This window comes from Lycorma delicatula, chromosome 1 (assembly GCF_047948215.1).
Source record: "Lycorma delicatula isolate Av1 chromosome 1, ASM4794821v1, whole genome shotgun sequence".
NCBI lineage: Eukaryota > Metazoa > Arthropoda > Insecta > Hemiptera > Fulgoridae > Lycorma > Lycorma delicatula.
The window spans coordinates 247,684,642-247,711,207 of record NC_134455.1 but is presented as its reverse complement, the minus strand read 5'-3'; the positions used below and the strand labels follow the sequence as shown (position 1 = coordinate 247,711,207).

Here is a 26,566-nt window from a genome sequence, read left to right as displayed (position 1 = left end):
TTGGATTTCCCATAGATTGATTATTGATGGAACCACTTATAGTCTCGATGTGGAACCATGCGTTTTTGCCCATTTACAGAGCGTACTAAATGTGGAGGTAAGGGATAGGACGATTTTTCACGACAGTAATGTGCAATTTCTTCTAATATTTTATCATTTAAGACCTCCGAGATGATTACCTGAGATTAAGATCAAAATAACATATTGAATTATTTGGTTATTAAACCATTAAACCAGGAAGTGTCCTTTGTGATATAATACATGCTTAAAAATTAAATTCAGGGTATCTTACCTTTCAAAGTTTAGATTCTCTTTTGATTACTCTGTTTTGGTAAAATATTTTAGAGAATAATTTTTTGTGGATCTTCTTTAATAAAAGAGAAAATTTTGTTACTGATAGTTTAAACATTTCATGAAGTAGGGAAATGAGGTGTATTTTTTGTTTTTAAATGTTATAAACCCGTACTCTTCTATTATGTACTACATAACCCTGTTACGTATCTATTATTAAATTAATAAATGTATCTATTATAATCTAGTTATTTATTTAGTATTCTTAAACGATTGCTTTAGCCAATTAGTGACTTTTTAAAAAAAATAATTTTCATCAGTCTCTATGTTTTTGTTGCATTTTACCAATATTTTTTTGTGCCGTGCAGTTTAACGTTACTGCTCACTTGTTCACGAGCCAATAATCTAGTTGAAAATTGACTGTATGAATCTATTCGGCTACCTTTTATCATTTGCATAGAAGGTTCTGTTTCTGTTTTGTTACATTCCAACACAATTCTGTTATTGAATTCTAATAAAAAAAATTGTTATTGGGACCAGTTGGTAACTACGTTGACAGTAATTTTGAGTTAGCCGATTCGGATTTTTCTTTCATCCCGTAATATTAAAAACATCGTAAGACATTATTTACAACAATTGTTGAACCCCGATCTGAAAATGAGGTTTTACGAGGCGATTCGTATCTTTATGATTTCATAATTCGGGAGTAGATGGACCACATTTTTTGGTTTTGGTTAAAATAATTGCTTGTGGGACCAAGTGTTATACAAACATTTCTCGACATAACCTGTTTTATGAGCAACTATTTTATACTAGGAAAAAACTTTTGATGTTAGGATTTTGTTCATGAACAAAATAGTATTTGTTAATACTATTTTGTTGTTTTCTTAGTATTTGTTAATTTTTAACCGTAATTGTATTTGATAATTTGATCTGGGTATTTTTCGAAAATGTTTTGTATGTGCAAGGTCTATATTTTAGTGTGGGTGGCGTGTTATATTATTAGATCGCAATTTGAGTTTTATTGGTATTTCATATTATAAATTTTACTACGTGTGGTTTTTTTTAACGGTATTGCGAGTTAAATTTATTTTTTGAGCGAAATATATTTAGGTTTGTTTCTGTTAATAGTTTTAGTTACACTGTGGAGTGCTGTATTAGTATACTGTAGTTTGTGTATGCATCTGCGCGTGGGTACGCTCTCGGGCTTTTGTATTAAATTTAAGCGGTAATAAACTCGGGTTACATTATAGCTAGTGTAATAAAATACCGCCTTAGTATTATTATTGTATTATGTAGCAGTACATCCATACTGGGATTGTATATTGTAAATTATTAGTCCGTGTCGGCGTACGCTTTCAATTTTTCTTTAGCTTCTCACTACTACATAGCCTAAATACGAGTATAGTGGTCGGTGTTCTTATTTGAAGCAGCGATGAAGACTTTTTACGGTTGTTGTAAACCTAACAACTTTACCCCTTCACCTCCTGTTCTTTTTATTTTGCTTCAGTCGTCGTACACTGCAGCTTCTCTTCCCTCTTTGCCGGTTGTACTTCTTTAAGGTCGTTAATGTGCTAACCGCTTCTATATATTCGCCCACCTGACGGTTCCTGGGGTTCATAAAATTAAATATCCTACTTATTCACTCTGTAGTTCTCCCATCAGTTTCCCATCCTCGTCGCACATTTCATCTTATTCTTCGCATTTTCTGTTTGTTCATTTACGTTCTGTAACATAACATACTTCATCCTCTTCTTTTTTAACTCCCATCCTTAACTCAGAAAATAATTTTAAATAACTGTCTCAGGCGCCAGATTTCAGGGATACACTCAAAAGTTTCCCTCTCGTACAATAAATACCGGATCATTTTATTATCGACTTAAAATGAGGTTAATTCATTTTTACCGTTTTATACTTCTAATAACGTTTTTAAAAACCTATCATTAAAATAAGTTTATTTTAATACTGTTTATTTGCGAGGTGATTAATGAAATTACTGGCTTCACAGTGTTCTATGTGAGTGAGAAATCACTGTCTCGGTAACTTCACCCGAACTCACTAATTTAAGTTTTTATTTCTTTAACCGTAAATAAATGAAAACTTTGTTAGGATTGTGAATATCCAATTAAAGTGAAAACATTATTGTTGGATTGTGGGTATTTGCTGCCTTGTTGTAACCTGACTTCGCTCGGACTGTGCATGTTGAACAGTCTGGTAAAGATATTTCTGGACGTAAGAATTTTGCGGATCTAGATCAGATCTCACTTTAAGGGACTTTTGGCAGATTTTTATATAAATTGTATATAAGATAATATAACTGTTGTATAAAAAATATGTATTTCTTTAACGAAAGGCGCGAGCGCTGAAGCTGAACACATTTAAAAACATTTCAGTCATAGGAAATCTTACGAATTTTATTTTTATAAAATTTAGGCTGTGACGTAAACAATAACTGTTCTAAAACTATTCATGTTAAAAATTACTCATATTTAAAGCGTCATAAAGACTAACAGAATGGATTCCATAAAATGTTTAAGAATAATTTACGTAACAATTCAAGTTGGGATGTTTGCCTGCTGCAAGTATTTAATCTTTTCATATTTATCGTTTAATGTGAAAACTACAGCATTTAAATGATAACTGCTGAAAAAAAATCATTTCCAAGAATAATAGTTTTGGCTTTCAGAATTAAAAAATGATGTTTGATTGTGAAAAATATTCTCAAATTTTGTAGGGTAGTTTATTAACAGTTTTTTTCTAAAATTCATTGTAAATGAGGAATAATGAGAAAAAATCTTAAGGTATTTTTGAATTTTCTCGACATTTGCGTGTACTTAAAAAATTACTACTCTTCCGGTGATTGTGTTGAATTTTTATCACTTAATAATTTCCTAATTTATACACATCGTAATAAGTAATAAAATAAAAAAAATGCTTTAAAGTGATTTTGTTAATCTGTAGAAAGGTATAAAAATTTCTGTGATTTCAACCTGTGTGTCCTTTGTTAAGGTATCCCAAAAATTTAGTTAAAACACGCCTGTAATGACAATATTTTGGACTATTTGAACAAAAGTTACTTTTTAAAAATATGAACAAATTAAGTAATTAATAATTACAGATTAATTAATGAGCGAAAAGTCACGCAAGCTATGTAGAAAAAGGCATGCATGAAAGAAATATATGAAAAAACCTTTCTAAATTTTAAGAAATAAATTAAATAATTTCATAACTTAAATTTTGTTAGAATAAATGTTCAAATGTCCTCCTGGATACAGCACTGATATATGAAATATTTTTAATTCAATGTTCCGTTCTAGTCGATCAGTTGTGCGAGGATTATTTTTGAACACTACTTTTTTTAAATTACCCCAGAGAAAACAATTCGTGGGAGATAGATCTGGCGACTTAAGTGGCCATAGACCACAGGAAATAATAACTTTCTTCTCAAAGACACGTAGGAACAACATCATGTTTTTTTCTGTGTGATATTGCATCGTCAAGCTGCAACCGCGAATTCTTATTACATTTCCTTATATTATATTTTTTTACTTATTTATGTTTTTCACTTCGGTGGCTTAGTTTTACTTTCTTGGGATTACAGCTCTAGAGTTATGCTGCAAAAAGGAAAGTATGGTTGGTAATCAGTCAAAAAATGGGGTATGAGTTTTTTTGCATTTCTCGATGTTTCATGACTCAAGGACCCCAAAAAAAGAAAATAAAAAGAGGGAAGCAGTGTTTATACGTATTTATGTATGTGTGTTGGCGTGTTTGAAGCTTAATAACTTTTGACTGGATGAACCAATTTTTATAAAATTTGGCACAGACTCATGTATATGGGGCAATTTGTTGGTAAAGGTTTGGGGGTAAATATCTCCAAGGGGTGGAGTAGAAGGTTTCTTTGGGATCAATTTTTTCGAAATTTTGCAAACATAACTCCATTTTATATCAAGCTCAGTACATGGTTATATTACCATTTAAAAAAAAAAAAAATGTTCCCAAATTTTCCCCTCCCCCAAAAAGTAGATTTTTTCCATTATTAATTATTATCGATTTATTAAACTTTTTTCATTTATAATTATTTTTCACTACATAAAAATAAATAACCAGTGTCAGGAAAGTATAACACAACTTTGTTGTCAGTTTTTTATTCTTTAAATTATATTATAATTAGTATTAAAAATTATATTATAATTAGTAAAATTAGTATTATAATTATATTAAAATTAGTAATAATTAGTATAATTAGTATTATATTATAATTAGTACTACTGTATATTCCATATTTGGATTCCTTTAGAGAGTCAGAAGAACGAGTTTTCAGGAGAGCTGTCAGCTTATCTTTGACGCTTATAAATATGAATGCGTAGATGGATATTTAGTCAATTAAAAATTCTCAATTTTTCGTTGGATTATTTTTACGAAACTCCCTCAAACCAGCTAACAAAACTGTTTTCGTTTAACACAGCACAATACTCAGCCTTCGAGAAAGACCTTATTATGCTTCTGTCGCTATTTTAAATAAATCACCGACACATGTAAAATATCTTTCTACCGATTTATTTAAAATTAAGATACTTTTAACTAAAAATCCGATATTACTATTTTTGTTTAAAACTCGGGAATTTCCTTCGACCTCTTCCATTAATAATACATACAGGAATTTAACAAATAATACATACATACAAAGAAATATAACCATCCAAACGGTTATTTTATTGTATATGAGTTTTAATTATTATTTATTATTCTTCTCACATAGTGCTTTTTTATAGTTTTATATTTAAATATTAACTTTTACCCCTTAACTTTTTTGTTATTAATTGATAATTTTGTTTTGTACTTTTTCATGGTTCCCTCGATCCCCTATGGAAAACCCTATTCAGTTTTTATACGAGTAGTAGCTTACCCGTTCGTGACGTATTGTATACATTGTTTAATTATGCAGCTATCTAAATAAAAAACGTATTTATTTATAAAGAATGTTCTAAAAAGAAGAATGGTGAACGTTTTTAGTTAATAGCCTTTGAAACTTAATGAATTATCTTTCGTTTACATTCCTAAAGAAATGTTAATGATAATTAATGGAAATAATGTTTTTTGTTGAAATCCATTTTATATGAGATTATATGGTGGTATTAGACCAAAATAAAATCTTTATTTTATTTAAAAAATAAATTCTTGGAATTTAACTTCATTTTTTCGATTCATGAGGCCTGTATTCCAGAGTAGAAGAAAGAATGGCAACATAGAAAAAGATACATTAATATTGGTAATGTCCTTCATCCGCTGTAAGAATCGGATCCTGTCTTTGTTATCATTTCTTACTTCTTCAAATGCTGATCTCCGTGGTGGAGTAGAAACGTCTCTGTCTTCATCCGGAGATTCTGGGTTTTAGTCCTGGTCAGCGTGAAATTTCTTCGCGCTACAAAAATATCATTTCACCATCATCAGTTGGCCTCTGTTACAGGCTGCCAGCCGGAATAATTGAAACATAGAGCAGTTAGTTGCTGTTGGGCTTTCTTTTCTTCAAATCAGTTGTAGACATTCAACACCTAGGTATATTCATTGTACTGTGGGAGCAGATAGTAGATTTTTAATTGTGTTAAAAAAATCTCTATAAAGACGGTACATTTCACCAGAAAGGAACAAAGTACCATCAAATTTTAAAAAAAAAAGATACAAACAAAATTTCTTGAAAATGTTTGTTTCATTAGTTTCTATTATTTATTTATTTCTAAGACATTCTAAATAAGAAGATATTATGGTAAAGTTTTTTCTGCAGATGAGGGTTTCGAGAAAGATTTATGAGAACTTTTAGATCAACCTAATTGTTGATCCAATCCCGATGAAACCTACCTTCTGTTTAATTAAAATAGTTCTGATCTTATTTAACCCAAGTGGGAAGAAATAAATGGAAAAATAGTAGTTTGGAAAATGAAGATACAGAAATAATTCTTAAGTAATTAAATTGTACGTATATATGAAGGAGCATTCAGAAAATCTATGATCACAAAATCGTACTATATCTATAGGCACTACATTTTTATTATTAGGATGAGTAACATGCTTATATTTTTATATTTTATTCTGAATTATCTGTTCGAATTATACTATTATCTGGACTTTTATATTTCCATTTATTACAAATATGTGGTATTGCGGCGGATAGTTTTCTATACTGAGTGGGCTTTGCCAAAATTTGTTTAACATTCAATTTTTATAAAATTTTGGAATGGAACAATATTTCTGTTTTTCATCTGGAGAGTTTCTGGTTCGAATCTATCAAGCATGGAACTCCTCACCCGTTAAACATTTTCCTACAGATTCCTTAAAGCAGGTTTACTTTAGGAAGGTATATGGCTGTAAAAATTGCGCCAAACCCTTCTGCCTAACTTCCATAAAAGTGGGTAGAACAGAGTAGGTAAAAAAAGTTTCATTCTAGTTACTTAGATTGTTAGTTCAGAGTCAGTAAAAATATACTGTAAGGTGTGCTTAAAACTTTTAAAAATAAAAGAAATGAAGAAAGTTGTTTTGAAAATATTATTGTTCTAAATTTGTTTTGAATTTTTATTTCAAAATGTAACTTTAATAATGAAATATCTAAAGACTTTTCATCTTCATTAACCTAGAAAGAGGTACAGCACTTGAAAGAATGCTAAGATAAATTATCCTGTCTTTATTCTTTTTTTTTTTCATCTGAGCCTAATGAAATACTGTCCTTATCGTAAGAAAAGATGGAAATATGAACTTAAGTGTAAGTTTTTGCAGAAACTTTCCGGGGTAAAAAAGTGTGTTTGTCATGTAGCAAAAAAGACAACTTTTGATTGGATTAACTGGATAAAATCTCTTTTTATTACTGATTAAGTTTTAGTTTGAGAAATATAATTTCTGATTGAAGAACTTAATTTAGAAAATTGAAGATTTCACATCACAAAAACATTAGCCATATAAAAATTTATTTATGTATATATATGTTGTAGTAAGTACTAACTTACTACAACATATATATACATAAATAAATTTTTACTACTAAATTTTTTTAGTAGTAGTAAATAGCAAAGTTAAAAATAATTTATTGATTTTTATCTTGTTACAGTCTAATTTAACTCATCTACCTCGCAGTGAATACGTGCCTGGGGTGGGTGTTGGGATAGCAAAGTGTCCGTATGATCCGAACGACAATTCCACAGCTGTATGGGTTGAACGTGGTAACCCAGGAGAACTACCTGCTCTTTATTCTGGTACAAATGCTGAATTTACGAAGGCTGATGCTGTTATATTTCGTACTGATTTACATAACCTCACTTCTGGTCGTCGTGAATACACATTTAAAAGGACATTGAAGTACGATTCAAAGTGGCTGGACAGTAAGTATAGACCTTTTTAATTATTTTGAGTAAATTTATATTTGAATTTTTTATTTACCTCCTCCATAAATTATTAAATCAATTTGTACTGTTTTGATCCATACTATTTTTGCCTAATAAAGAAAAAGGTTCACATCCTACATTAATCTATATTATTTATGAGAATAAAAATAGTAACATTTATTTTAACATTTCTGAACTGCGAAGATATTAAGTCGGCTGTATAGTTTACATCCAAGTATCTTTCAGTACCTATGACATAATAGGGAAATCTCCAGCCTGATAAACTTAAAACTTTTTATAATAATTAGCTAGGTAAATTACCTTATTGTCTGTAATTTTTTTCTTTTATTAGTACATAGTAATTTTATCAAAAGCAAAAAGTAAAAGTTTAGTCATAAGCTTTAATGATTTTTGTATTTTTCAACCGGTTTTTTAGCTAAATATGTTTAAGAAATCTTGAAAAGTTTGAAGTCTTTTTCTGAGAAGTGCAAAGAGTATTCTAATAACTTTACACCATTGTTAATAATTATGTTTTTAAAATAACCATTGCTGACTGATTTCTATTAGTTTGAAAAGTAGCAATTAACTGGAGAACTGTTTGTCAAAAAAGCCCAAACTGATAGGTTTGCATTAGTCAGGCTTGGCATTTTTCATATGCCAAAAAAATCCATACTGTGTTTTTACTCATGACTTTGATGCTTAAACTCAGAAATTAATCGCAAAAAAGTCGGATATGTTCAGTAAATGGACGACACTTTTTGACTTCACTCAGGTATGTTGAGACACCTATAGGTTGGATATCTAAATTCGACTCTTATTTTAAATATCGACTTTTTGTAGTCAGTGTTATTACTACTTGGTTTTGTTCCAACAAAAAATTGAAATTGAATTTAAAAAATTTAGTATTTTTTAAGTGTAACCTAAGTTGTCAGTTTAAAAGCAGTTAATTGCTTTCATAATATTGTCTTAAATTTCAGTGATTTCCACTACTGATAAAATTAATCCAACTGTTCAAAGTATATTTAAAAGTGATGATATTTAAAAATTTTTCATAAATGTTTGGGATTATTTCCAGATATTATAAGGGTTGTTGTGAGGTGATTACAAATGTCAATTTTAAAGATTGATTTATTACACCATCTCCTGTCAGTCAGTTGTTCTAGTTTGGCCTCCACTAGATGATCCAAAATCAGTTAATGTTTTAAAATTGTAACTGTTTATACTAGTTATCATACTCTAAAATTCAAAGTCAAAGCACTCAATAGAATTGTTGTTTAAAAATAGTTTAGCCTTATTCAAATAATTTTATCTGCCATCCAAGTCTGTACAGATGGGTGTATAATTTTATATAGATCTTATTTTTGTTATAATCCACTTTTTGTAATTAAAAAAAATAATAAAATGAAAATAATAACATTAAGATAACATAATAATAACATTACCTTTCTTTTTTTTTATTAAAATGATTTCTTTTTTAAAGAGAATATTTTCTTTATCACGTTTAGATAATTCTACTTATGGACAAAAACTAAATATGTTAGTTAAGTAATGTTTTCTGCTTTTGAAACAAAAATAATCAAAATGGTTGTAATTTAAAAATTTCTTATCATTAGATTATATTAAATTTACCTTTGCAGTAGAAATTTAAGGTAGCGTGTTTAGTGTGCTTGGTAATAATAATGGACAGATCTCTCCTCTCTGTCTATTATAACAGTTATAATCATTATGAAAGTAACAGGTCGTAAGTAGGTGGATTATATTGTTGGCCCTCTGTTATACAGCATCGCATTAGCTTAAATTCAATTTGATGCTATCTTTCAATCCCCCTGTATGCTGTGCAAATTACATCTCAACCCATTCTGTGTTTCTGTCACTCAGTTTAATCTCCAATGTTGTTCACTCTCATCTGACAAAGATTAAAGTAACCTCACTTTATATTGACTTTATAAGTTATTATATTGTTATTACCACTAAATTAATTTTTTTGAAAAATATAACGTATCTACCTATTTTTAAAATTCAAGTAATTTTTTTGCTGTTTATGTAAAAGTTACTCTCAAATAGAATAATAATTAATACTTTATCCAGAAGCAACTTTTGAGTTGAGGAAAGTATATCGCTTTCAGTGTACACTCTTTTTTTTATTAAATTGTTGTTTTCAATTATGAAATTTTTCTTACATTTTTAAATACGATAAACGAGAGACATTTAGTATTTTTATTTGAATTGTCGTAATTTTTACTGAATTATATGTACAACACAGTAAAGAATACAGTCACAGGTACATGTATAGTGGTTCTCATAGAACAAGCTGCACGTGTGAAATTTATAAAAAACAAAGTACATTCTTATTAATAAAATTATACTTACTTTTCCAAATCACGTCAACTAAATTTTGACACAATCTGAGGATGAAAAAATGAATACAAAGGAGCATGTTAGTTAAGTCACCCAAAACCTTGAGCTAGGAGATATATGAGTTTCTTATAAGGTAATATAAATGCTCTAACCCACCGGGTTGGTCTAGTGGTGAACACGTCTTCCCAAATCAGCTGATTTGGAAGTTGAGAGTTCCAGCGTTCAAGTCCTAGTAAAGGCAGTTTTATATGGATCTGAACACTAGATCGTGGATGCTAGTGTCCTTTGGTGGCTGGGTTTCAATTAACCACACATCTCAAGATAGTTGAACCGAGACTGTACAAAACTACACATCATTTACACTCACACATATCTCATCCTCAGAAATAAAACCTGAATGGTAATTTCCGGAGGCTAAACAGTAAAAAGAAAGGAAGGAATATAAGTACTCTACCTGTAATTACTAAATTCCAATGCAATATAAATAAATTAGAAATACTTCTAGGAGGAAAACTTGTGATCCTATGTCATATAACCATACTACCAAACTTAATTTTTCCAGTTTTTAAATTTTTGGTTATATGTTTTAATTTTATTCATTTTCTTTGTTGAGGTTGAATGCACTTGACAATAATATATTGTGTTTGGATAATAATTCAGAAATATTTAAAAATATTTTCTGTAATGTGCGATTCAAAAGAATGAACAAATTCCTTGCTATTTAGGTCAGTGTTTTGTTTATTCAGTTACCGTGTACAACATCCAGATTGTTCTTATTCATCATGTTTGGATTTAACATTAATAATTAATTTTCACCAGCAATTTTATATATCACTTTATTAAGATTTATAAGGAATGTAATTTTTTTTAATTTCAATTAATGGAATGGTTGTTTTTGTGAACCACAACACACAGTAAATTATCTTTAAGCATTGACTAAACTTCAACCCAGAGTGATCACTGTGAAATGATTTCACAAAATTTTCTGTAATTTTGTTCTAAACTATGGTGTAAAATTTCTTTGGACAGCAACAGTAAAAAAATGCACACCTAACACAGCCTCTTGAATATTTATGTTTCTAATTTAGCTTATTTGAAAGTTGTTTGTATTTTTATGACATTTTGTTCTTGTAAGATTATTTTTATTATTATTTTATCTTTATTATCTTTGTACTGCATCAGGTCAGTGTTAATAACATCTACTGAACTTTAATTTGAATAATCTTTGTTAAAAATGGAATCCTCGATACAAGGTTCTTTTATATTAAAATTCACCTGACTATAGAAACAAGTAATTATTTGCATTTTACATATGTTCAAAAAACTTTACGTTCTCAAAATACATTTGACTCAAGTCTTGGTCAACATACAGCTCTAACAGGACCTTGAATCAGCTCACCCACTTTTTAACCATTTGATTAGAATCATTATCACTTCCTAGTTTTCCATTAGGTATACTTCCAACTTCATATATTATATCGATTTGTTTACCTGCATCTTACCCTTGGATTGGTTCTTTTACTTTGACTTATGTCACAGCATTGACATGACTTCATGGCTGTCTGAGAATTCACTCACCAGAATCATTTTTGTACCTGTGTCTTTTCATTGTGCCTTTTTCCTTCTAACTGGTGATGAAAAATTCCCATCAAATCACATCCTAGAGGATGGAATTTGCAAAACAGTAAGAAATTTGTGGAGATTGTTCAGAAAATTAAGAACCAAACAACATCCGTAGCATCAAACAGCCTAAAATTGTCACCTATGATTCTATTTAAAAAAGAAGATTCAGTTATATTCATGTAATTACTGGAAGTTTATTACTATAAAGTAAAAGGATCTCTCATGCGTAAGTGACAATTATGCTAAAAATTGCTGTCTATCATCTTCATCATATGATTTGTTACATACTGCAATACTACTATTGTCACATAAATGAATTTCATTATTTTATTAATCTAGTATACGTAAATAATTACATATTAATAGGTTTTTTAGGTAGTTGATACAAATAGTAAGAAAGAATAAAACTGAAGAGATAGATTTTAAGTGGTTATCGAACCAAAAGAGCACTAGAAGCTTTTATGAAAAAAGAAATAGTCTTCTGACTGATATTTACAATTACAAATGATTATTATAATAAATGATAAAATAAGATATCTTTTTGCATTGCAGTTCTTTGAAAATGTTCGTCCCACTTGATGATAAACAAGAAACTCTTAAAAATATTTTTCTTTAACTAATGTTTATCTAACTTTTTTATTAAGAGTACTAATAGCTGTTTGTACAACTTTTGAGAAAAGTTTTATTATTATTAAACTAGTCAGAAACATCATACAGATATTACTGACAACTCAGTTACTGAAAAAAACAAACTTTTAATTATTTGAACAGGAATGTAATTGATTTTTGAAAATATATAAATAAAATTAATAATTGTTCTGTAATTTCAGTTCTATTCCATTTTAAAAACATGTACTTCACTTAATTTATCCAATTTTTCTTTTTTTTTTTCTCTCTGTCAAGTGAAGTATAGTAAATGTAAATATATTTATTCCATCCATTTCATCCATTTCTTAAATAGGTTACAAACATATAGTTATTGTAATGAGATTAAAAAAAGTACAGCATTATCTTTGTTTTAGTTGATTTTTTAAAGTTATCGGTTTATCTGTTCTGACTGTTAAATTGCTGTACATACCTTTCATATCTGTTTAATTTTCTTACTTTTCAGTTCATTTCTTTCAAAAATTATATTTTACTCCTATAATGTGTAATACAACCATGATGATAACTTTTCTTTAACATTCTGAAATTTTGAAACATATTCTCTTGGTGAATTTTATGAATTTGGTGAATTATTTTTTATTTATGTACTAGTGAATTGTCTGTTTGTCATTGGTTCACAATATGTGTCTGTACTAGGTTATTCAAATAATGTATGAACAAATTTCACTTAAAAATCCAAATACAAAAGGTTATATCTTCAATTTATGCAATTTTTCTTCAGCTTCTGACAAATTTATTACAAACAAAATGATAGGCATTATTCGATTTAAACTGATTTACAATTCTTACCTCTGTAAAACTAGAACTGAAATAGAATACACTGTGTCTTTTGAAGAAAACGAAAAAATGTGTTACAGTCATGTGAATGGTACTGGGTGTATAAAGATTTTAAGAAAACAGATTGGTGATTGGTCAAGGGCGTTATTTCCATTGAATAAAATCTAAGTTCTTTTAAACTCATGCAGAGTTTAAAAGAACTCTGCATGAGTTCTTGATTTTTTTATCAAGTTTTAAAACTCAAATATTTTAATATGCACTTATTTTAGGATTCCATAATGATATTATGCTTGATAAGTAATTATGAACGTTAAAAATTTATATGATATTGTTTGGAAGTAACTATGAGACTTAAAAAAAATAATTAAAATAAGTGTTAAACAAATTCATGAAAGTTCTTTACAGTTTTTGTAATTAATACTATTTAACAGTAAAGGAAATTTAAAACGTGTTAAAAATTATATATATATAAATGATTTGAATTTTAATATTAATTCATTAAAAGATTTTTGAATTCTAACATTCTGTTACATGAAGCTTTTCTAATGCATTCCATTTAAAAAGAAATCATAAAGAATTTTAAAAAAATATCAGTAACTTATTTAAAGGTGATTTAGCACTTCTGAAGAATTAAGGAAGTAATTTGAATTTTTTATTACACAAAAAAAAAAGTCTATTATTGAAACAGTTTTTTTACTTCCTTGTATGAAGTAAAGGAAGTATTGTGATCATGAAAAATTTCGGTTTTCAGATTTCAATGGAAATATCCATTTTGACCATCCCTAAATCCATTTTTGACTAGTTTCAGTGTGATGTATGTACGTACATACATATGTATCGCATATAACTCGATATTGATTAGCTGTAGAGTGTTGAAATTTTGGATTTAGGACTGTTGTAACTTCTAATTGTACACCTCCCCTTTTGATTGCAATTGACTGAACCAAAAGTGTCCAAAAAAGACCTAAATCCAAAAAAAATTTGGATTTTGGACTTTTTTTTTACTGCAGTAATAAGCCCTCATTGAGGAATTTTTGACGATATATCATAAGTGGTACTTATTTTCATTATTTCCAGAGTTACAAATAAAATTTTAATTAATGAAATAGTTTGATATTACAAGGGAAAGGCACATCAGTTCAAATCAGACTTCATCACCTTTTTTTTTAACTTTTTTTTTTATTTATATATACTGATTTATTAATAATTATTAATAAATCAATCAGAGGTTAAATTATTAACCTCTGATTGTAAAAAAAGTTCTATGATAAATAATCAATAATAACAATAATAAAAAAAAAATGAAAAAATATCAGTAATTAATGGAAAAAATTTTATGTATTTTTTATTTAAAAAAAAAAAATGTGTATATGTAATTTAATAAACATACAAGGAAGTCATTTGGTGTCCACATCCGATTTTTTTTAAATGGTTTTTGGCTGCTGTTTATCTAGAAAATTCATCATCAGAAATTACATGACATGATTTTATTTTTCCTGTGTTTTTGTAATAAAAATAATTTATTGTCTCTTAATAGCTATGTTAATTTTAAAAGTGGATTGTAGTTTTTTTTTTTAACTTTAATGTAGTTTAAAAGTGTTATTTGATTTAAAGGTTATATACTTTTTATTTACAAACAGGTAAAATAGGAAAGCTTCTAATGTACTGCTTAAGTTGACTGTACTTAGTGCCAACCATTGAGTAGTTAAAAAATGGAAAGTATTAAGATTTCATCACAGTGTAGATTCAGAAGATGCTTGGCCTCTTGTGCCCAGAAGAATCAAGGAGATGTCCAATTTTATATTAAATTAATTGAAACATTTTGATTGTGTCTAGTGAATTTGAGCTTCTGCTACTACAGAGATGTATACACATTTAGATTAACAATAGTTACTTCTAGCAATTGGTCCGTTGACACATACTCGTTCATAACTTCCATTCATTTATTTGCTATTGGAAGAAGTAAATAGCAGCTAGTTGAATTCTGTAACTTCAATTATCTGTTGTATTATCATATGTAAAATGAAGAATACTGGTAAATAATACATTTGTAGATATTTTATGTACATTTATAAAAGGATTATATAACAGCAAGGAAGTTAGCTTATTGAATGAATTAGTTTGCAGTAAGGTCTCTCATAGAAAAGGAATGGCATTATTGTTTTCTGTTGAACTGAAAAATATAGAAAATTTGTTATTTAAATAAATGGCATTAAAATATATTATGGATCATATTTTCATGATTCAATTCAAATTTTATTCCATATGATGTAAAATATGCTTAGTATTTATGAAAAAAAAAGAAGTATACTAATCAAACAAATTACTATTCATTTGGAATAAATTACTGTTTTTGTATTAATCTTATAATAATTTTATCATATCTAAAAAAATTTGATCTACAAAATCCAATTATATTTAATCTTTGTTATGTATTTTAATTAAGGAAATGTGAATTTTATTTACAAAAATACAAACAAAAAATTTTTAATATTGAGGGTTATAACCCTTAAAATTTTAACTGCTAAAAAGAAATAAATAAAATAAAAAATAGTATAAAATAAATAGAAAAAATTAAGTGTTTTTTAAATAAAGACAGCTTTTTCAGTGTAACATTCAGTTATACATTAAGTTATGTAAAATCTGTTACAGAGTAAGTGAGTGTGTCACACACAACTAACAGTGTCTTTGCCTTTTACAGATGTACATGCAGAATTTTAACAAATATGAAACATACTGTACATATACCAATACTTAAAATTGAGAAATTCCACACTCAATAAAACATACATAATAAACACATTACATACATAAATAAACTGAATTACATCAGTTGAATAAAAAATTGTTGGTTTGTTAAGAATTAAATTTGATTTTATTTTTCTGTTATCATTTTCTCATTTGTGTTCCTTATTATAGCCAAATTTTTACTTCATCATTATCATTTTCAGTTTCTTTTAATCCAAGTTTCCTTGGGTTGGGTCTTCTACAAAATTTCATCTGCCTCAATCCATGAACCATCTCTTTTCCATTCTTTCACCACATCTTCTCTTTTGCACACTTTCTCCATCAGTGTATTTATCTATTTCATTCTTGCCCTTGGTCTTTTACCTGTTTCCTCTGTATGTATCATTCTGTTTGGTAATCTTTCCTCATTCATCCTTTCAACATGTCCAAACCATCTGAGCTTTGATATTCTAAGTGACTCGACAAGGCTTCATCTCAGTTCCTCGCTAATCCTACTACATAACTATCTTACATGCAAAGGTACCTTCATATTCCAGATCAGACTTCTTACACTTTATACTCTTGTACTTATTTTTTAACCATTATCCCATAACCAGATAAGTAAACCTTACCATTTTTATTTTTCTACCATTCGTAGTTAGGGCCATTGAATTTTTCCTTTTTTCTGTCTTGCACAATCACTTTATTTTTCTCAACATTAAACTGCATACCACATTCTGATTTTCTTTACTCCACACATTTATTGCACATTGTATGTCCCTTTCAGACTGCCTCTTCCCCCCCCCCCCTTCAAACCAGGTCATTTGTAAATAACAAGTTGCTCATTCCTTCTGCTATTTTCTTTTAACTTGACGATTCCATCCATAGTTATTATAAACAAAAGTGGAGAAATCACACTTCCTTGTCTCAATCTATCCTCTCTCAAACCAATTTAACCTTCTCAGCCTTGTCCTGACACAACTCTTGCTCCTCTTACACATAACTTTAACCATTTGGATGTCCATTTTATCCACATTTCTTTCTAATTTTTATTTTTATAATGCATTAATTCATATTAGTGTAAGTAGGTTAGACTTACTGTCATGCAAGGCAACAAAAGAAAGCTATTAACTGAATCATTTTAACTACTGTTCATTGTGACTGCTATAATGTTTCTGCAATTAAAAATAACTCATAATATAAATATCTTAACTTTTGCTATGTAGCTGATAATTACGACATATTTATTTTTCTTTTTTCTTTATCCACTTAAAACTATAAAAATTACCTGCATGATTACAAAGAAATAAAAGTTCCTTAACCTTTTTTAAAAACAAATTTTATTATTTATATTAAAATAAATTTTATTATTTTATTTTTTTTTTAAAGACAAATTTTATTATTGATGGTGTAATTTTAATCTCATTAGATAAACTGTTAAAAATGATTTGGATCAAATGCAAACAAAATTTGTGAAAAGGTCTCTTATTTTGGCCTTAGCTCTGGTCTATTATTTTGCATTCTTAAACATCTGGTATTCTTTGGAACATTGCTGATATTAAGAATAAAAAAACTTTTTAAAAACTATAAATATGTACAAGTATATTAGCAAAAATAGTAATTAACTTCTTATTGGTAAAATTAATGATTCTCTAAATAAGGACATGGATGGCACATTACATGCCTTAAATTTCATTTATTTGAATATAAACTTTTGGCTTTTGATCAAAGGTTCAGTTAGCTTTAAGTACAAATTGACTAATTCTATCATTTTTATATTTATATAAAGTACTACTACTGCATTTTTACATTTATCAGTAAACTCCAAATTAATGAAACTTATTGAATATGCATGTTAATGGCGTAGTAATATTTTTATTTATTTATTAGTATTAATGAATTTATAGCATGAAAACCAGGTGATATTTTTTTTAATTTCAATTTTTTTATCAAATTACACTTCTTGATTTACACGATTCAAAAGTATAGAAATTTTATGTTATTAAATTTGTAATGATTGAAAAAAGATTAACATTGCAGTTGATACCTGTAACTTATTTTTCTCTTTAAAATTATCAGCCGATTTGTTTTATCCACATAAGCTCTGCCACCACTTGCAACTTTTAAGATTAATAAGAAATAAAAAACTTTTGAATATATACTCATTTACACCTAGGTACTTAAATAAATGAAAGATTTGGTTTCAGTAAAAGTAAACAACCCTCAGTTTCACAGATTTATTTATTAATGTTATTATAAATGGATAAATAACTATTTACAATTGCTAGGATTTCCAGTTAGTTAACTCCTTTTTCACTTTCATATCCATTTTCAAATCGAGAATCAGAGTCTTCGTCCTCTTCCTTTCCCCAGAGGATACCATCTTCCGTCCTATCAATATTATGTGAAATTGAACACTTTTTAAAGCTTTTAATCATTAGCTCTGAAGATATTTTCCCCTCTGGGAAATGAGGGAACAGTTAACCTCTGGGAAATTTCCTTTGGGCAAAGTCTTTTCGCTTGAAAATAGCAAAAGGTGGAAGTTTTGTTCCACCTGCTAAAATGGCAAGCGTAAGTGTAGACCTTTTCTCTTCACAACCAGTAGTTCGAACAGGATCACTTCTTTCACCAGTCAAACTTAGAGTTGAATTCTGTGGCATTTCAAAGTATATAGGCATTTGATCAGTGTTACCTATGATTATATATATATATATATATGTATATATATATATATTTGTGATAGTTTGAAATGGTGTAAGCCATAACATATGTTGAAATCCTGTAAGTTTCTCTTCATATGCATCTGGCAATCTTTGATATATAGTGATATATAGTCTATCTTCTTACAGTCAAACCAGATCTACACATAAATTTTTGAAACCGTCTCTGCTAGCTGTAAATTTCACAATATTACTTGCTAAAGCTATTTGTTTTGCCTATGCACATCTATGTAGAAACTGCAAAACACTCTTCCATTTTTTCTTAAATAAACAAAGATAGTTCTGGCTCTTAATTTGGGAAATTTTTTTGGATTTCGGTCCACGAATCCATCATCTTTTTGATAAGCGCCAAGCAACAAATCCTTTTTCTTTTGCCAATTTCAAATACATGACTAATTGATGTCATATTTTTTACTGACTGCTTAGTTACCTATAATTTCAGCTTCTGACATAACCTTTAATCAAAAGGTGTTTTTTAAAAGAAGAAGAGGAATGTGACACACATTTACAACTTTAAAATCAGCTGAATACTTAATGGTATGCTTAAAGGCTTGCTGAAGGAAGTTCATTTGAAATTAATAAAACTAAAAATTGGAATGTACCATAATTCCAGAAACTTAATTCTTTCTGTATATTTTGTTACAAAATTAAGAACGAATAATAGTATTAACATATACACTCTTTCTCTATTGGGACAGGCGGGTATTATAATAAAATTAACCATGTTTATATGTTGTACCTATTTTTGTATAATATTTTATAGTCACAATGGTATTCAACACTGGATTATAAAATAGTAATCAAATATAATTCATCGTTCATGCATTAATAATCATTCAATCATTATAATGATTCAATGATTGAAGTAAGATCCGGATCCCTCTTTTTCCTCTTTAGCCTCTGGAACCACTGTAAGGTATTACTTCAGAGGATGAATGAGGATGATATGTCTGAATGCAAATGAAGTGTAATTTTGTGCAGTCAGGTTGACACTCCTGAGATGTGCGTTTAATTGAAAACTAACTTGGTCGTAACCAAAACCTTTTTGGTCTGGGTGATCCCTTTGAGCACCAGTGCGAACTTTGGCGTTTTGTCTCTGAATCGTATTGAAAAAACCAACCTTCATCACCAGTGATAACACAGCTCAAAAAATCTGGATTGATTTCCGTTTGCTGTAACAGATCGGCTGCCACATTTTTCCGTGTTTCTCGCTGTTGTTGTGTGAGATTTTTGGGAACCATTTTTGCACAAATCTTTCTCATACCAAGATCTTCAGTTAATATTGACGAACCATTTCTCGATTGATGTTGAGTTCTTCTGCAATCATTTTCACGGATAATCTTCGATCAGATCGTACGATTTCATGCACCCTGGTCAAGTTGACATCTGTCCGTCAGGTTGATGGTCGTCCACTGCGGTCTTCATCTTCAACATTCGTTCTGCCTTCACTAAAAATTTTATGCCACCGAAAAACTTGAGCTCTTGACATAACCTCCTCTTCAAAAGCCTTCTGAAGCTTACCATAAGTTGTTGCATTTTCACCCAATTTAACGCAAAAAGAAATGGCATACCGTTGTGCAATATTTTGCAGTTTCATTTCTGTGACAAGAGACTTATTACAGCACAACTCACCACTGAGCAGTTGCATCATTGTGCCGCTTGGACTAGAAGTAGCTTATAGACCAAGGTCAAAGATGGTGTGCCTACGCAAGCTGCAGGGTTGCCACATCTTGCAAAGAAAAATCAGTCTCATTACTTTATTGTCGCACCTCGTATAATAATATATTTACAAATTGAATCTGATCATTTTCCACATATATATTAACTTGCTTAGAAACACTTTCGTCTTACTTTTTTTGTAGCAAAATCTGTTATAATCTGCTCACAGTCTAGTTTTAAAAGAATATCAGCTTTGATGTTCATTGTAGCTAAGCTATTTAAGCGATCTTCAGTCATTGTGGAGCGGAGGTATGTCTTAATTCTTTTTAAGCAAGAAAAAGACCTTTCAGCATTGCAGTTTTTAACTCCAGTACAAATAAACATATGGTATGCAACTTCCACATTCGGAAACATGGTGTACATGTCATTTTTCCGAAGAAATTTCTCAAAATTACTAAAAATTACAAACATTTTTTGGTCCTTCGACCGATCCAAATGTTGAAAAGTTATTAAAACTAATATATCTTTTCAAGCTTGACCCTTCCTAATTAGTTTCAGGTATAAAAGATTCCGAGCTTTACCTTTTCGATACGCTAATTAAAATCGTCCAATCATGAATTTTGAGTTCTTAAAGATTATGATGTCAGCAAGCGGTGGAATTTTTTTATATATGATTTTGAAGAATGAAAAAGAATGTTATTTTCCCTAGAGTTATTTTGTCCGTATCCTAATTTGTCCAAATTTTGTTTTGATCAGTGTATTTTTGTCCGGTACTATTTTGTTCAGTGTTATTACATTCGGGATACCCAATAATGAAATTAATAAAAATAGATAGAATCTAATGTTTCTTACTTTTACTGAAGAATGTTTGAAGTTTTGGTGTTTTCGATAACACCTGTTGTTCTGCTTGTAATTTTTCTGCCGCCCTTTTTCGGTTAGCAGCTCCACTACACTTTTTTCGATAGTCACTGATAGTGTTCTCATCTGTAGTCAAAATTAAGAATTAGAAAAATATGTATGTAACTGGTATGCACTAACACATTTTCATCTTTTACCTTTTCAATCATTGATATTCATAAATTTGATGAAACTTTTTTAATGGCAGAATAAAATATATTTAAATGCAACACACATAAAGAAACGGCTCACTTAACACTCACAATTAACAAATTACTGGTTACGAAGTTGTAGAAGTTTCAATTCACAACTCAGACGGTAGCACGTTACTCATATAGAGGAGGACTTGTTTCCCAAGCTAAGCAATGTACTCGAATGCAAGAGTTTGGAAAAATTTCCACACTTAACCATGGGAAATTAATTGAGGCTGCATATTTAGAGAGAGGGCAAGGTCCGATCCTGGCTGTGAATATCAGGTAATAGATCTCAAACCCTGAACAATAGAGAGTAATAAAGAACAGGCACAAAAATGAGTGACTATATTACATATAAAATTTGAAGCTGTCTGAAATTTCTATTCTCCTAAAGATAAAGAAAATAATGAATACATGAAAACTCAGCGACGGCAATAAAGCCATAAAATAGTAAAATCTCACATGAATATCTATAATGCTATTGTTTGGAATATGAATTGATTCATAGTCTCTAAACAACTAAATGACAAACAGTTTAACCGATTTTCGAGTTTTTCAAAAAGTCGAAAATTTGCACCCCCCAAAATTTGCCGCCCTAGGCCATGTGGCCCATGTTGCCCCTGTGTAAATTCAGCTTGCTTCTATAGTTTAAAAGTTGCAGAGTAATGAAATACAAGTTCTACATTCTAAATTTTAGTACTGTAATATATAGTATCAATTACAGTATTTACTATGTATGAGAATTACAGTTATATGGTCAATTACAGTATTCAGACAGCATGGCAGTGTCTATGTTTGAAAGTTGGAGCTGTAGTATTAATGTTGCTTGCCTGGGGAATTTGATACAGAGATAATTTAGAATATCATATTTTACTATCCATATAATTGTTTCCATCTGCAAATAAAAATTTGATTATGACTAATGATATTAATAATAATTTAAATCATTAAGTATTGCATATTTATAATTGATAAATTTTTATATTAATAGACTATACTTGTAAATGAAATTGTAACTTGTGATTGAAATTGTTGTGATAGTTATTGTCACTGTTATTCAAGAACAGTTCCTAGTGTATTTTACAATTTGTTCATCAAACATGTATTTATTCTGATTAAATTTAATTCAGAGTTTAACAATGTGTAATTCAGAGCTCACATCTAATTTCCCCATTTGACACAAACATGTTTACACAACTTTATCACACAATATCAGGTGTCTGAGAAATATCTGAACAACTTTGATGTTTTATTAGAAAAAAAAAATAGTTCTATTTATGAATGGTAGAGTTCTCTTTAACAAGTGACATTCTAAAATTACAAAAAATTACATTCTAAAATTTAGAATGTAGAACTTGTATTTCATTACTCTGCAACTTTTAAACTATAGAAGCAGGCTGGATTTACACAGGGGCAACATGGGCCACATGGCCCAGGGCGGCAAATTTTCAACTTTTTGAAAAACTCGAAAATCGGTTAAACTGTTTGTCATTTTGTTGTTTAGAGACTATGAATCATAAAGTTTCTCTTGGCAAATACTAGATAGCGCTGTGATTGCATATGTAATCACATATGTCAGTATGCAGTTACATATGCAGTCACAGCACAGATGAATCCACAGATAAAGGCACAATGTGTAGAGTAGTGGTTTATTGAAACAAAATCAGACACAGAAGTTTGATGCAATTTTGGAATTTGGTATAACTTAGAGCCACTCTCTAGAACAAGTATTTGTTCATGGTATGATAAATTTAAAGAAACTGGCAGTGTTGAACATAAGAAGGGTGCAACATAGAAGACCTAGAACATCAAATGACAAATGGAGATTATTCATCAGTCTTTCATTTGTAGCCCTGGGATATTAACTTGGAGTGCAGCACGTGAGTTTAATCTTTGGGGATCTACCATTCGTGTTGTTTTGAAGAAACTATTAAAATTGTGTCCTTGTAAATTACAAATATTGCAGCACATTACATCAAAAGATTACACTGCTAGAAAGGAATTTTCCATGGAAATAATTGAAAGTGATTATCACCTTAAAAAAATTATGTTGTAAATGATGAGGCTACATTTCATGTGTCTAGAAAAGTGAACCTTTAGAATGTTCGAATATTGCGATAAGAGAACCCACATATTACTCTTGACTGTATTAGAGATAGCCTAAAAATTAATGTTTGGTGCGGACTGCTTCACGATCGTGTGATTGAGCCTTTTCTTGCGGAAACAGCAATTAATGAAAATAATTACCTGAACTTATTAGAAGGGTTTATTTATCCTCAGCTTGAAGAGTTGCAACCCGAAATCACATTTCAACGAGATGGAATGTGAAATCACATTAGTGTGTGAATCCCTCAACAACACATTCCCAAATCACTGAATTGGATGTGATGGTCCAATTACTTGGCTTCTTCAATAGCCAATTAATGCCATGTGATTTTTTCCTATGGGATTTCATCAGGAAACTCATACATTTAAATGTATATAAAACTTGTGTAGTGAATATTGATGACCTTAAGGAGAGGATTAATGCACAAGAGAGAGATTAAGGAGAGGATCTAATGCACTTGAACTCAGATGTGGATATATTGTAACAAACGTGGCATGAAATTGATTACTGGTTGGATATATTGTGAATGGTGCACACATTGAATGTCTTTGATTACAGATAAAAAAACTTTCAGTTATAATGTTTCTAAATTCATACAACCCATTTTTGTATCTTTTTTTTGTTTGTTTAACCTCTGGGACAACCATTAGGTATTACTTCAGAGGATGAGATGAATGATTTTTAGCGTGTGTGAAAATGCCATGCCTGACTGGCATTTGAACCCAGGACCTCTGGATGAAAGGCTGAGGCACTACCACTTGCGCCACAGAGGCTGGTGTTTTTGTATCTTAGTAAATATATTGTTTACTCAATATCAAAGTTCAGATAATTCTCAGACACCCGATATATTATCTAATACACAAATTCGTATATCAGTTGATAACTACCATGATGAAATCAATACAACAAAACCACATGTTAATGGCTACAAGCAATATGTAATATGACCCAAAATAAAGAACAAAATCAAAAAATTCACTTTGTGACAAAATGTTCTGATCGTTCCAAATATCAATTGTATTTTTTTTCAAAATTTCAACATTTTCAGGAAGAAAGAAAACTGCCAACAAAATAAACGAGATTGTTTGAGACACTGATTAACAGATAGCATATATTGATTAACAGAGTAATATATGATTTTGTGAATTATAGATTAACTCCACTGAATGATGCATTGTACAGATTGATAATGTAAAGAACACTTTTTTTTTAATTGAATTATATGAGCATCAACTTCTAAGGTCATTAACAGTTGTCACATTCTTTTTATAAAGAAAAGAATGAAATCACCAATAATCAGATGTAAGAGTGTATAGGGCCTTACATTTTAATAGAATTACAAAAATACATTTACTATTGAGATATTTAAATAAAACAAACACATAACACATACAGAGTGTAAAAGGTCTTGGCATTTACATAAAACACAAAGATTAGATGAAAAAAATGAGGCATTCTTTCAAATAAAATACTCAAAAAATTTGGACTATACCATGTTGATTGTGAGAACCCTATGTTCAGGTACAAAGGCCTGCGTGTATGGGATTCTCAGTCAACATGACATACACTGACTTTCGTTGAAGGCTTACTACAAACAACTTACTGTTAATCTGCTGGCATGTAAATAAGCAACTATTATTTCTTCTATGCCATTTTCTAAATCGGCAGCCATATTATTTGTTAATCCATGCATCTTTCTCAAGTTTTCATATATTGTGCATTTTTCCGTGTTCCTAATATATTTCTTCCTTAGAGAAAGTTTTTGTTACTATGAAATAAAATAATGAAAATTAATTTATAAAATATTGTACATATAAAATATTAAATCATGGTATATAAACTTGTTAATATAAATAATATAAAGTTAGTATAACTTGCAAAACATTAAGTTACATTAAGTGCCAAATAAATTGTTAAAAAACAGCACGTAAACATTTTAATTAGATAATTAAAAATAATAAACATACTCCTTATTTTAGTGATGAAAATTAACTCATGAGTCGCTTTCAAATGTGGTTTTGTGCAAATTTGAATGTGCACAACGTACACACTTTATTACTTGCTCATTTCTTCTTTCATTATTTATCTATTAACTCCAAATAAAATAAAAATATGGATAGATTTTCAATTGATTCCTTATGACATCAGGGATATTATTTTACCCATCTCGTGTGTAAAAATGAAGCAACTTTTTCATTCTTCAAATCATATTGCTGATCACTAAAAATACTTATTATAATTCTCTTTCCCTAATTATTGAAAATGAATAAAAAATTACATATGTTATACATTACCTTATTATGGTTATTATTGCAGTTGTTAATTGTTAACAAAATCTTTTCTCATAGAAGTCTTAAATGTTATTTCTATCTGTCAGTAAATCACTCTAACCACATGCATAATTAATCTACTTATCTCCTTAAATAAATATCTGATGGGGTTTTATTGTTATTAAAAACTACACTAGTTACTAAAAAAGGAATGAAAATTAAAAGTTGAAAAAGGATTATTAAAAAGAAAATTTAATTCATGGAAATAAAAAAAAGTGAAGGTGGATGAATAATTCAGATAATAGGATTTAAGTATTATAATGAAATATGTTATATATAAATACTCCATAATCAATATTGCCACACAAGTTTGAGGGAGTAGATGAAGGACAACAGTGGTTGTTATACACAGGCACATGCACATTCTGTGTGTGGGTAGAAAAAATTGAGAAGGGGAAGCCTGCTTTACAGTACAAGCAGGAGAGTTTTTAATATAAAGTCATGAAGTTTTTTGTTTTTGTATGTAACAAAATTGCATGAGTGGTAAGTGGTTACGAGGAACAATAGAAGAAGAATTAGGTATATGCATGGAGGAAACCCATTCTCCTGGTTATGGAAATATGTGCTGTTGGCAACATCTGTGCAACCCTGCTGAATTAATGCCGCAGCATTTCATTAATGAGAACACTGCATGTGTGTATATATATATATGCATGGTACCACTAAATATATTGAGTTGTTGGCCTATCAAATATTTGTATGCATTTGTTTATGTACAAATGCATTTAAGCATTTCTAAAATTATTAGTATTGAATTTTTTTGTATCCATTTTTGTGATAGTAATTTTACTGAATTTGTAGATTTCTTTAATGGATTTACACTGAAGCTACAATGTTTTAAATGGGA

The 26,566-nt window shown here is 29.3% G+C and overlaps 1 protein-coding gene across 1 annotated transcript in view; it reads left to right on the top strand.

Annotated features, from left to right (window-relative positions):
- Sema2a (Semaphorin 2a) overlaps window positions 1-26,566 on the top strand; it is a 567,293-nt gene that overhangs the window by 483,263 nt on the left and 57,464 nt on the right. The window contains exon 6 of the mRNA XM_075354839.1: window positions 7,388-7,658. Coding sequence (XP_075210954.1) covers window positions 7,388-7,658 — 271 coding nt within the window. The remainder of the gene's footprint in view (window positions 1-7,387; window positions 7,659-26,566) is intronic.